Source organism: Lampetra planeri, chromosome 28 (genome assembly GCF_965212315.1).
Source record: "Lampetra planeri chromosome 28, kcLamPlan1.2.h2, whole genome shotgun sequence".
Taxonomy (NCBI): domain Eukaryota; kingdom Metazoa; phylum Chordata; class Hyperoartia; order Petromyzontiformes; family Petromyzontidae; genus Lampetra; species Lampetra planeri.
The window spans coordinates 5,090,149-5,103,856 of NC_136134.1; the positions used below are offsets into that span (position 1 = coordinate 5,090,149).

Genomic DNA, 13,708 nt, shown 5'->3' on the forward strand with positions numbered 1-13,708 from the left:
TCTATGGCTTCCGGGAAGGCTCGCCCTAACGTGCTTACGTCATCATACGTGCTTACGTCATCATACGTAAGCACGTTTCATCCAACAATATAATTTGTCGCCACCTAGTGGAATCTTTAATAAAAGAAACTTGAGTGGTTTGTTTTAATAGTGAGTATAGAAACAAACAAGATGTATTGTAAGAGTCACTTTATTTTTCATTAATATTAAAGAAGTGAAGTTGCCTTTACATGCTTAAGCTGTTAATTTATCCATTGCATGGGTGGACCTTATCCTTATCAATCATCCAGACATTTGCCCCCCCTGAGAGATTTTGCAGGAGCCGCCACTGCATCATCCCTCACTTGAAGTGACATTCACGTGTTTGTGCGGTGAACCGGATCACTCGTACGGTAAGCAATCAACCCTCTTAGTGGCACTGAATACAATCATGTTTTCATGATAAAAGGTTGTTGGGTTAGATCGCGTAAAATATAAATGTGTCGTTAACCCACCACCACCTGACATCCAATTAGCAACGTTTGTAACGTGAACAAAACGTGCTAATTAACTGTTACTTCAGCACATCAGTGTGACGGCGAGTAAACCCACAACACATTCAAACCCAGTTTCATCGGGCTATTTTTGCCAGAATTAACGACGCATTTATTTTTACGCGATCCAACCCAAAACACCTTTATGATGAATATTGGTCACGGAAGCATACGTGTTGAATTGACAATGGCGTGCGCTGTCATTTCAGGATGAAGAGAACCCAATTTGTAGGGGGCTGTCCATAAGTGACGTCACGCGATTTTGGACAATTTTTGACCCCCCCCCCCTCGTCACACGGCGTCTCAAAAAGTCAGACCTCCCCCTCAAATATGACGTCACAAAGCTCTGCCCCCCCCCCAAAACCATATTTCCATTTTGAAAATAAAACATGCCTGAAATCGCTTTAAACTATTGTCATTGTAGTGCATATTTAATGTGGCGCTGCACTCCGATGTTGTAGGAGTAAACATGTATTAAAAAGTATATTTAATTAAGTAGAACGTGTTGTCTATAGTTATTTAAAGTTGCGCATTTTGATGTGACGTCACATTTCTCAACCCCCCCCCCCTCGTCACACATCGTCACAAATGTCTGACCCCCCCCCCCCAGGTGCGTGACGTCATTTATGGACGGCCCCCAGGAGGCAATTGAAGCCTTGAATGATTGATGTGGCAAACGGGCCAAGGAGGATAAAACATGAGCTTTTCACTTCGATCACTCATTTCATATAGGGCCACTGAATTCTTATAATGCCCCTTTTGTAAGGCCGTGATTATGTATATAGAACTTCTTCCACTTTACATGTCCGAATGTCTGCCTGTTTGTTACTGCCTCGCCAAGTTTAGTAAACTTGGCTCCGACTGCAATTGTTCCTTCTGGTTTATTTACACGTACATCCCCTTGAGTCAATCCACTGCTGCTGGATGAGGGCCAGAGGTCGCAACCGGGTACCCGATACCCGTACCCTACCCGATACCTGGCTACCTGTACCCGGCCGGGTACGGGTAGGCCGTGAGTCACTGGTGAGTAACCGTTTGTCACTCATTTCGGGTAGGGTACGGGTAGGGAACGGGTACCCAGCCGGGTACGGGTACCCATTTGCGACCCTGGTGCGGCCGGGCACGGGTACGGGTAAGGAATTAAAACCCGTTTGCGACCTCTGATGAGGGCCACCAGAAGCTGTGGGGGTCAGGTGTGTGTGTTTTTAACCCTGCTTCATTAATCTACTGCTCAGTGTGGTTTGAAGGAAGTTAGCACAGCTGTTGGCGTATAGTACAGTACAACAATGGACTTTGCCGCACTACGCTGTGCTAACAATGTAGTCCAGGGCAGTGGCCTAACACATTCCTGCAGAGGGAGCTGGTAGGAACGTTGGGTTGCTCGGTCAATGGCAAGGGTCAACGGCGGCGTGGTGTTTTCCGCAAATATGCCCGACTGTGAGGGCGGGCACAAGCTGGCGTGAGTAGGTTAAACGTTGAGTTTTATAAGGGCACCACGGGGTGACCAGCCCCTCCCCACCCAGCCCCACCCCTCCCACCCCCCACCCTCCCCACCCAGCCCCTCCTCACCCTCCCCACCCAACCCCTCCCCACCCTCTCCCCCCAGCCCCACCCCTCCCATTTTCGGATGCACGACGGACGGACACAATAATCCCGTGGGCTGGTGTAACAAGGAGGTTCCTACCAGTATAACTCGTGTTATGCATGGTTGTCAGATTGTTGCTAATGAGATGGGGCGCTTTCCGCGTGATGTGATCATGAACACCCTTTAATGGATAAATGGTTGCAATAATTCAACTTTTAAGTTGTGTGGTTTTTTTTAAATCGTAATACCGAATGACAATGCATGTATTTGAAAACATTCAATAACTTTACAAAAAATGGTAAAGCGTACGTCCTTTGGGACGTGACCGTCCGTCTGTTCCTCCTTCCAGCCAGCAAAACGTTGTGTAAAGTATGAAAACCACAAATGAACGTGTTCTTAAAACAACTTTTTAAAAAAACCCTCAAAACATAAGGACACTGTGAGAAAACAATAGTAGACTTAACTCATTTCTTTATCGAACTTATACATCTTACAAACCATTAAGGGTACACTTATACACTACAGCATTTAAAATTCAACATGTTTCGTATATAATTATAAAACGTTGTACACGTGGCACACCACCGTAAGGGCAGTACCGTCAAGTATATAATGAATGGGGAAATATAAAAAGCAACGGGAAGGGATGCTGGGATATAAATTCCCAAGACGGACAAAGAGGGCACACGGCTCAAAATGAGCAGCATACAAATGTTTTTTAACCAGGCAAGGCTCGCTGAACTCTATTGCTATTTTTTCAGAAGCGACATGGCCACAAATGCTATCTCAATGCAGTGGCTCATCACGTGGAAATGTAAAGCAGCCAAATACTGTAAACGCATGTTTCTAAATGTGGAGGGGAAAAACCAGAGGACCCGGAGAAAAATTCACACGACCACGGGGAAGAGAGACAAGCAAACTCCAAATATACAGCAGCAGGCGTCAGGGTCGGGATCGCACCCACAACTTCCTGTATACCAGGCGAGGTAGTTAACATCTCGCCACCGTGACACCAACTAAAGAGGGATGGCCGGGCAGGAAGAGGGGGAGAGAAGGAATGACCGGGCCAGGAAACCGGTGGATGGGAGGGAGATGAGAGGGGAGAGAGGGAGGAGAGAAAGAAGGAGTGAGGAGGGAGCTGCATGGAGAGGGGGTGGATTCCGAGTTGGGGGGGGGGGGGGGGCACACAGAAGTCACGTGGTTTACAGGAGGCTTGAGCCGATTTATATTTCAGAGATTAATTAAACATTGAGGGTTCGTTGTTTGTTCGACACATTTTTGGTCTATGCCACTGATGAGCTTTTCATTAGACGTGCCTCCGCCCGTCACCAATAACACCAGTTAAGCTGTTCACCGTGTTCACACAGTATTCTTCATGCGATATATACAGCATACAACACAATTCCATAATTATATACTGTATACATTTTTTGATTAAATGTGTGCATTGTATCATTAAATTATGGTAAAAGACAAGATTTAGCTTTTGTTTCCATATTTTTACTAAAGGGCACTTGCCAGTAAACATGCATTGTTGGTCCAACGTTGGTCCAATGGTTCCAACCACGTGGCCCAACCACCTTTGAGTCTTTACCGAGCCTTTCCCATGCACATTTTATACAAATGCTGAACCTTAATCTCTCACCATCAGTTAAGCTCTCGTACTTGGTCACAGATCCATATTGTCCCTGTTTACACGGTTGTATGTTGCATGACACCCCAAAGACAAAGATCCCCCATACAGCCTTAACAGACTGTAGGAACAAGCGCTGTTAAGCGAGCACCAATGAAGGCCGGGTACGGCACACAAAGGGGTGGGTGGCCAGCACCATGCCCGGCCACCTTTGTCTCCCCAGTGGAGATGACTACACACCACACCAGGTACTCATTCGAGGCGGAGTCGACCTAGGGAAGGCCCATGACCGGTTCAGATAATTGTCACTGGTATTGGTCATGTGCAGGTTTGTAGCGCAGCGTGCTAACTGCTGCGCCACCGCTCCCCATTCATGGCACCCCACGCACAATGCAACACACATTTCATTGTCGATGTTCTATTTGCTGTTGATTTCATGCTTCCATTGCTTGCTTAAGAGATCTTCAATAATTTTTTGGTCGCATTCTCTGATTTTCTTTCTGTGCCATTGGAAATTTAACAGAAGCTGGCAAGTACACAAAAAACGCATGGAGAGGTGCATGCTGGGAATTACACTGTACGTATGCATCTTTTAAATAACAATAATATTAAAAAAGCATACTCATGCACTTTAAACATTGCTGCTGTTGCAAGAGTGACTGCAAGACGGAAAGAGGAGCATGTGAATTAGGGAACATACCACAATTTTACAGACATCAAATTTACCTGTTAATCGAGTAAGTTGGCTTGGCCAGGTCATATCGTTCGAAGGTATGACGGACTAGCGGTCGAGACTAATGATAGAGTGCCAGTCAAACTATGAAACACACTCATGTGGTTGTCCATTGTGGAGATGGAGTGATGAAATCCACTCGTGTCCAGGCGCTTGATGCATTATTTTCATCGCAACATCATGATAGATGGCAATGGCTTAAGGGAGGCTTTCATTGCCTATGACTACAGTTAATCGATTTAGTGAACGCTGTGGTGATGGTGGTGGCTGGTAGAGTTCTGGGCGGTAACTATTCCTCTCCCAGTGTTTGTGGGGACATTGTAATTATTGACGCCCCCATGAATGTTGTTCGTTGTACCACATGAGGGGTTGCCACATCTCTAGGCCAGAGCCTCTTTAACCACCACTTACAGACCATAAGTGTCCCCACTGTTGCTCAAGACGTTGACAGTGGGGGGTGATGGATTCTAGCTGAAAACAACGGTGTCGGTACAGTGGCATCAATACCGTTAGCCACGACGACCTCTTGCCCATGATCTATTCCGAGGAATGCCCCTTGCAAAGACTTCAGAAATTACGGAGATCTAGCTTGTTTCTTTCCAGGTCCTCAACATCAAATAATCCCCCCCTACCCATTCGTCCATTCGTCATTCATGTTGACCCGGCCATCTCCGTGGCGGCCTTCTGCATGCGCTGAGCAACGCACATGAGTCGGTATCTCTCCTTGAGGTTTCTTGCGCGCACGTGGGTGTTTTTGATCTCCTCCACGCATCCGGCCGGAAACCAGCCCTTCTCGCCGTCGGACAAGCGCTCGCCCTCCATCCAGTCTGCAGCACGCCAAGCATCGGGCGCGCACACCACGCGCAGGACAAACGGATGGACAAGGTTCCTCAATTAGGGATGTTGTGTTCCCAATTTGCGGATCTGACAAATTCCAAGAAAAGTTGGGTCGAGATACGAAAAGAAAAAAAGCTTTGGGTCGACACCAAACTGTGATGTCACAAGAAGTAGCGGCGGCGCATTAATGACTTCACGTCGTTCATGACGTCCTGCCAAAAGTGGTGTCATGTGACGTCGGGTGGTGTCACGTGACGTCGGGTGATGTCACTACTCTCAGCACAAAGACATGCTATATTGCAAAATGATGGCAATGATTTTGAAATCCGATAAAGTTTGCATAAAAAAATTAGATTTTTTAAAAATCCAAAACCAATTCCCCTATCCACCATGCATATACTGCTAAGGATGGGGCCTATTAGTGAGCACCTATTAAGGGTGGCATGACAACCGCGGGGGCAGCGAGTGGCCAGCACCATGCCAAACTACCTCCCGTCTCCCAGTGCAGATGTTTACACAATGCACCGTGTACTCGGTATGAGGCCAAAGTCGACAGAGGGGAGGCCCACGACCGGTTTAGCCACTGATGCTCGCCAGGGCCTGGAATAAAACTTAGGCCACCAGGATCGCAATGTGGCGTGCTCACCACTATGCCACCATTTCCCACAATGGCGCACACACACGCATCTGCATTATGAAAGACCGTCACATCTTGCATTGATCACACTGGGACAGGTGGGAGTTCAGCTGTGGCTTGGAGTATAGCCCTGTATGGGTAGGCCTGGTGATGGTACTGGTTGTATTATGTTGAGCGAAGAATGTGGAGTGGATCTGCATTACCGTCAGCCGTCTTTTTGAGGACGTTGATGACATCGGCCTCCTGCAGGCTCAGCTCATCCAACTGGGAAGCCTTGTACTCACAGATGCACTGCACCTGGGGACAGTCTGGAAGACAAACGGTTGCTCAGTCTTACGCACCACGAGTATATAGCTCTTCGCGATGTTTCGGGCCGTAGCGTGTGTTGTCTGCCACGATGTCTTAACATCACCGAAGGTTCCAGTACGTGGAGCAAAACGTCGGACATCGTGCCAAACAACCCTGATACGCATCTCAGAGCTGTAGAGCAAAACCGCGAAAAGATACAGAGGGGATTGTCTTGTATATATGATTTACAAACAAAATGATACAAATCTTACCTCCACATCTTACTTCCAAAATAGCACGGCTTTGAGAACACAATTTACAGTGGATTCACTTTACATCACACATATACTTTATGCCACCAAACGTCTCAGTTTGCCTGGGATAGTCCCAATTTCAGAAAGGTTGTCCCAATGTCTCGACGCTTTGTGATTTTTTTTTTTTTACCAGGTGAGGCCCACTGAGCTCTATAGCTCTTTTTTCAGAAGTGCCCTGGTCACAAATGATCACAACGAATTGGCTTGTCACGTTAAATTCTATAGCAGCCAAATACCCTAAACACATGTTTCTAATTGTGGAGGAGAAAACCGGAGGACCCGGAGAAAAATCCACACAAACACGGGGAGAACAAGCAAACTCCAAATATACAGGCGTCAGGATCGGGATTGAACCCATGTCCTCCTGTATACCAGGCGAGGTAATTAACATCTCACCACTGTGGTTTGAACTGGAGGGGAAAATTATTGAGTGGGTGAGGCTATTCCAAAATGGGCACGGCTGACAGAGGCAGGAGCTGCCATTTCACCACACATCCCAGTTGAGCCTCCCAGACATTTGGTAGCCATTAAAAAAAACTAAATTTACGTGGAACACAGGTTTAAAGGACTCACTCCAGTCCTCGTAAATCTGCTCGCTGCTGTCGGTCTCCTTCTTGGGTGGGCAGATGGCATCGGCCCAGCGCTCCATGTCACTCCTACAGACGCAGCAGACTTAGTGCACAAAGCTAAGACTCCAATAACAATCTTGATTTTAAGCTTTCGTGACTGCAGGAATCCATACTCTTTGGTTCTTTCGGTCAAGTCACGTAGTTAGAAAAAAAAAATCACGATGTTTCCATGACGACCGCTTGTGTTGCGATCGAAACGTCGTAATTTGTTTTATTTTATTTCTAACTACGTGACGTTACCGAAAGAGCCAAAGAGTTCCAATAATAATGCTAGAATGTGTCGAATTATATTTAAGAAGAGAATTGAGAAGAAGGCTGTAAGGTGCATAGTGAAAGTTCATACAGCTGGCGTGAAACCATGAACCATAAGCATTATGCCTGACACACTGTGGCATTGCCAGTCAACACTTCTTTCCGGTCTTAGTCTTCTTTCATATGGCTGATGTAGAAACAGAGCAACAACTGAAATTTCACATTCAGGTGGTCAAGTCCACATAACCACGTTAGGAGCAGCGGGGGCGTGCATCGCTGTGTCATTTCCTTCGTATTTGTGGATCGGGAATAGCGTCGTTATATGTTGTGTTCTGGATGACCACGGTCGCACACTGGAGAGTTTTTTTCATATCGTTTTTCATTATTTCCTGTGATGGCAACTGACTGATCAGACAAGCGAGACAATGACAAAACAAGACCTTAGTGCGGTCTCGTTGAAACTGGGTCAACCAGAGAAATGAGATTTTCCTATCACCCAACTGGAGTGCTCTGGGCCAAGAGCTACGGGACTAGGCCACAGCTTGAAGGACATGCCTAGAAGAGGCCCTGACAATATCTCAGCCAAGGCTCCATAGTCAAAGCCTAGAGCTACATTAACACCTCATGGAGAAGCGCCATGGTGACAAGAATGCAGGTGCTACCAGGAGTGCTTATTTACTGCCACTAGCAGGCATAACAACATGAGGTAATACACAGATAGTACAATACTATGAAGGGGACCATGTAACTGAAAATTTTATTTTCCTAGTGAACAGAATAAGTAGGCCCATTTTTATTATTTTATTATTTCCCTTCTACGTGACTTTACCGAAAGAACCAAGAAGATGAATCCCTGCAGTCACGAAAGCTTTAAATCGAAAAATCACCCTTTTCAATCATCTGAGAATAGGTTGAGTAGGACATTTTATCCAGCACTGCATTTGTGCGAGGGATCCACGTGTATTAAGTGGCCTGGCGTGCATGCGTGGACGTGCGAGGGGACTTACGGGGAGGACACCTGGAGGAGCTTCTCCGTGTGTTTGCCCGCATGGTTCTCCAGCAGGACGAGGAAGAAGGAGTTTTTGTTGGCGACCTCCGTGTCCGAGTTGGGTTTCACCTGGAGCATGGCTCGGTGCACGTGATCAACGACGACAAATTTACTGCGGCACACGGATACAGGGGCACGCGGTTACAGGGGCACGCGGTTACAGGGGCACGCGGATACAGGGGCACGCGGTTACAGGGGCACGCGGATACAGGGGCACGCGGTTACAGGGGCACGCGGATACAGGGGCACGCGGATACAGGGGCACGCGGTTACAGGGGCACGCGGTTACAGGGGCACGCGGTTACAGGGGCACGCGGATACAGGGGAACGCGGATACAGGGGCACGCGGTTACAGGGGCACGCGGATACAGGGGCACGCGGTTACAGGGGCACGCGGTTACAGGGGCACGCGGATACAGGGGCACGCGGTTACAGGGGCACGCGGATACAGGGGCACGCGGTTACAGGGGCACGCGGATACAGGGGCACGCGGATACAGGGGCACGCGGTTACAGGGGCACGCGGTTACAGGGGCACGCGGTTACAGGGGCACGCGGATACAGGGGAACGCGGATACAGGGGCACGCGGTTACAGGGGCACGCGGATACAGGGGCACGCGGATACAGGGGCACGCGGTTACAGGGGCACGCGGTTACAGGGGCACGCGGTTACAGGGGCACGCGGATACAGGGGCACGCGGTTACAGGGGCACGCGGATACAGGGGCACGCGGTTACAGGGGCACGCGGATACAGGGGCACGCGGTTACAGGGGCACGCGGATACAGGGGCACGCGGTTACAGGGGCACACGGATACAGGGGCACGTGGTTACAGGGGCACGCGGATACAGGGGCACGCGGTTACAGGGGCACGCGGATACAGGGGCACGCGGTTACAGGGGCACGCGGATACAGGGGCACGCGGTTACAGGGGCACGCGGATACAGGGGCACGCGGTTACAGGGGCACGCGGTTACAGGGGCACGCGGTTACAGGGGCACGCGGTTACAGGGGCACGCGGTTACAGGGGCACGCGGTTACAGGGGCACGCGGATACAGGGGCACACGGATACAGGGGCACGCGGTTACAGGGGCACACGGATACAGGGGCACACGGATACAGGGGCACGCGGTTACAGGGGCACACGGATACAGGGGCACACGGATACAGGGGCACACGGTTACAGGGGCACACGGATACAGGGGCACGCGGATACAGGGGCACGCGGTTACAGGGGCACACGGATACAGGGGCACGCGGTTACAGGGGCACGCGGTTACAGGGGCACGCGGTTACAGGGGCACGCGGATACAGGGGCACACGGATACAGGGGCACACGGATACAGGGGCACGCGGTTACAGGGGCACGCGGATACAGGGGCACGCGGTTACAGGGGCACACGGATACAGGGGCACGCGGTTACAGGGGCACGCGGTTACAGGGGCACGCGGATACAGGGGCACACGGATACAGGGGCACGCGGTTACAAGGGCACGCGGTTACAGGGGCACGCGGTTAAAAGGGCACGCGGTTACAGGGGCACGCGGATACAGGGGCACGCGGATACAGGGGCACACGGTTACAGGGGCACGCGGTTACAGGGGCACGCGGTTACAGGGGCACGCGGTTACAGGGGCACGCGGTCACAGGGGCACGCGGATACAGGGGCACACGGTTACAGGGGCACGCGGATACAGGGGCACGCGGATACAGGGGCACGCGGTTACAGGGGCACGCGGTTACAGGGGCACACGGTTACAGGGGCACGCGGATACAGGGGCACGCGGATACAGGGGCACACGGTTACAGGGGCACGCGGATACAGGGGCACACGGTTACAGGGGCACGCGGATACAGGGGCACGCGGATACAGGGGCACGCGGATACAGGGGCACACGGTTACAGGGGCACGCGGTTACAGGGGCACGCGGTTACAGGGGCACGCGGTTACAGGGGCACACGGTTACAGGGGCACGCGGTTACAGGGGCACGCGGTTACAGGGGCACGCGGTTACAGGGGCACGCGGATAAAGGGGCACACGGTTACAGGGGCACACGGTTACAGGGGCACGCGGTTACATGGGCACGCGGATACAGGGGCACGCGGACACAGGGGCACACGGTTACAGGGGCACGCGGTTACAGGGGCACGCGGATACAGGGGCACGCGGATACAGGGGCACGCGGTTACAGGGGCACGCGGTTACAGGGGCACGCGGTTACAGGGGCACGCGGTTACAGGGGCACGCGGATACAGGGGCACACGGTTACAGGGGCACGCGGATACAGGGGCACGCGGTTACAGGGGCACGCGGTTACAGGGGCACGCGGTTACAGGGGCACGCGGTTACAGGGGCACGCGGATACAGGGGCACGCGGTTACAGGGGCACGCGGTTACAGGGGCACGCGGATACAGGGGCACGCGGTTACAGGGGCACGCGGATACAGGGGCACACGGATACAGGGGCAAGCGGTTACAGGGGCACGCGGATACAGGGGCACGCGGATACAGGGGCACGCGGATACAGGGGCACGCGGATACAGGGGCACGCGGATACAGGGGCACGCGGATACAGGGGCACGCGGATACAGGGGCACACGGATACAGGGGCACACGGATACAGGGGCACGCGGTTACAGGGGCACGCGGATACAGGGGCACACGGATACAGGGGCACGCGGTTACAGGGGCACGCGGATACAGGGGCACGCGGATACAGGGGCACGCGGATACAGGGGCACGCGGATACAGGGGCACGCGGATACAGGGGCACGCGGATACAGGGGCACACGGATACAGGGGCACGCGGTTACAGGGGCACACGGATACAGGGGCACACGGATACAGGGGCACGCGGATACAGGGGCACGCGGATACAGGGGCACACGGATACAGGGGCACGCGGTTACAGGGGCACACGGATACAGGGGCACACGGATACAGGGGCACGCGGTTACAGGGGCACGCGGATACAGGGGCACACGGATACAGGGGCACGCGGTTACAGGGGCACACGGATACAGGGGCACACGGATACAGGGGCACGCGGATACAGGGGCACGCGGATACAGGGGCACACGGATACAGGGGCACGCGGTTACAGGGGCACACGGATACAGGGGCACACGGATACAGGGGCACGCGGTTACAGGGGCACGCGGATACAGGGGCACACGGATACAGGGGCACGCGGTTACAGGGGCACACGGATACAGGGGCACGCGGATACAGGGGCACGCGGTTACAGGGGCACGCGGATACAGGGGCACACGGTTACAGGGGCACACGGATACAGGGGCACGCGGTTACAGGGGCACACGGATACAGGGGCACACGGATACAGGGGCACACGGATACAGGGGCACACGGATACAGGGGCACGCGGATACAGGGGCACGCGGATACAGGGGCACGCGGTTACAGGGGCACGCGGATACAGGGGCACGCGGTTACAGGGGCACGCGGATACAGGGGCACGCGGTTACAGGGGCACACGGTTACAGGGGCACGCGGATACAGGGGCACGCGGATACAGGGGCACGCGGTTACAGGGGCACGCGGATACAGGGGCACGCGGATACAGGGGCACGCGGATACAGGGGCACGCGGATACAGGGGCACGCGGATACAGGGGCACGCGGATACAGGGGCACGCGGATACAGGGGCACGCGGTTACAGGGGCACGCGGTTACAGGGGCACGCGGTTACAGGGGCACGCGGATACAGGGGCACGCGGATACAGGGGCACGCGGTTACAGGGGCACGCGGATACAGGGGCACGCGGTTACAGGGGCACGCGGATACAGGGGCACGTGGTTACAGGGGCACACGGTTACAGGGGCACGTGGTTACAGGGGCACGCGGTGGCCGGGTGGTCGTGAGTCACGACTGCAGCGACGAGGGCGGCAACGACCGAGCTTTAAACATTTGTAACGATGTCATAAAATATAACAAATGTGTTAAACGTGTGTGAAAATGTCGCGGGAGAGTTCCGTTTCCTTCCAAAAGTCAGATTTCTATTCTAGGAGGCCCTGTTATACTATTGTGTAACTTTACAGTCATTCAATCACGACCATCTATATTTACTGGATTAACAGTAATATGCTAAACAGTAATAATCTTCCCAAAATGTATTTTCAACCGTATACCCCAACGCAGTTTATCTGGGGAAAATGGATATTTTAAACCAGGGTATCCCATCCCCCCAAAGTCCCAATCGGGGATTCACTCATTTATCCGGAGGACGTGACCACAGAAATCCCCAGATAATTTGAAGTATTTTCTGAATAACTCCATTTGACCATCGTCTGGACCCCAGATATTTGGATGGCCACACCTGCTGGATATTTGGAAGAAGAGAGAACCAGGTTTTGCCAGCTCAGAACAGGCAAATACCCAGATAATCGGGTCATAAATTTACATAATTTAACTCTATACATATCACTGCTCATCATAAGCAGTGTTAAAAGGTAACCTGGCAGTCCTGCAATTTCCATCTTCATGGCACTGCGGGGAAAAGCGCCTCCCACCAAAGGGAGGGTATTTGGCCTACTCATCCATGCTGGCCAGACACCTCTGAACAGATTGGGAGCACACAGACACCTTGAACCCCACCGTAAGTGACCTGCCAATCTTCTGCGGTGCACAGGCAACGAGGGGGGGGGGGGGTGGAACATTACGAATCTCGCACCGTTGTTTCTACTGGCGCTCTGAAGAGATTGAGTGAAATGGGGGACCGCTGGATTGAAAGTTTGGTTTAATATCATTACACCAGGGCAGTGTGAAAACTAATTTATTTAGAATTGCTTCTTGTCGTCCTTCCCCCGCACCTCTAATTTGCACGGTTGGCAAAGTACGATGGGAAAAAAGTTCAACGTACAAAGTGTGTGTGCATGACACAATTATTACACAACAGAGCGCAGTATAAACATGATCAACGTACTCCCTCTTCTTTGAGCACAGCAGAAGCATATCGTTGAAGAGAAACATGTGGATGGGAGTCGCCTTCTGTCGCGATATGATCATCGTCCCCCTCTGTGTCAGCTCCATCACCTCACCCTGTTTCACCAGCCAACGGTTCTTCGACACGAGCCCGATGGTCTGCAGGGGAAAGACACGTGTAGCCACCATTTTTTTTTTGAGGATACAACAGACGAAGTGAGTTAAATAAAAGCGTGTAAAAAATGGGCTTCAGCACACTTCAACGGAGGGAAA

General features: G+C 52.2%; 1 protein-coding gene across 4 annotated transcripts in view; it reads right to left on the bottom strand.

The window, feature by feature from the left end:
- Window positions 1-2,572: 2,572 nt before the first annotated feature.
- The window catches only part of LOC144728346 (rho guanine nucleotide exchange factor 5-like), a 55,804-nt gene continuing 44,668 nt past the window's right edge, over window positions 2,573-13,708 (bottom strand). For all 4 annotated transcript variants that reach the window (XM_078607719.1, XM_078607718.1, XM_078607717.1 and 1 more), the window contains exons 16-20: window positions 13,437-13,594; window positions 8,449-8,601; window positions 7,134-7,216; window positions 6,162-6,266; window positions 2,573-5,311 (exon numbers count right to left, since the gene is read on the bottom strand). In XM_078607719.1, coding sequence (XP_078463845.1) covers window positions 5,136-5,311; window positions 6,162-6,266; window positions 7,134-7,216; window positions 8,449-8,601; window positions 13,437-13,594 — 675 coding nt within the window. In that variant the 3' untranslated portion in view covers window positions 2,573-5,135. The remainder of the gene's footprint in view (window positions 5,312-6,161; window positions 6,267-7,133; window positions 7,217-8,448; window positions 8,602-13,436; window positions 13,595-13,708) is intronic.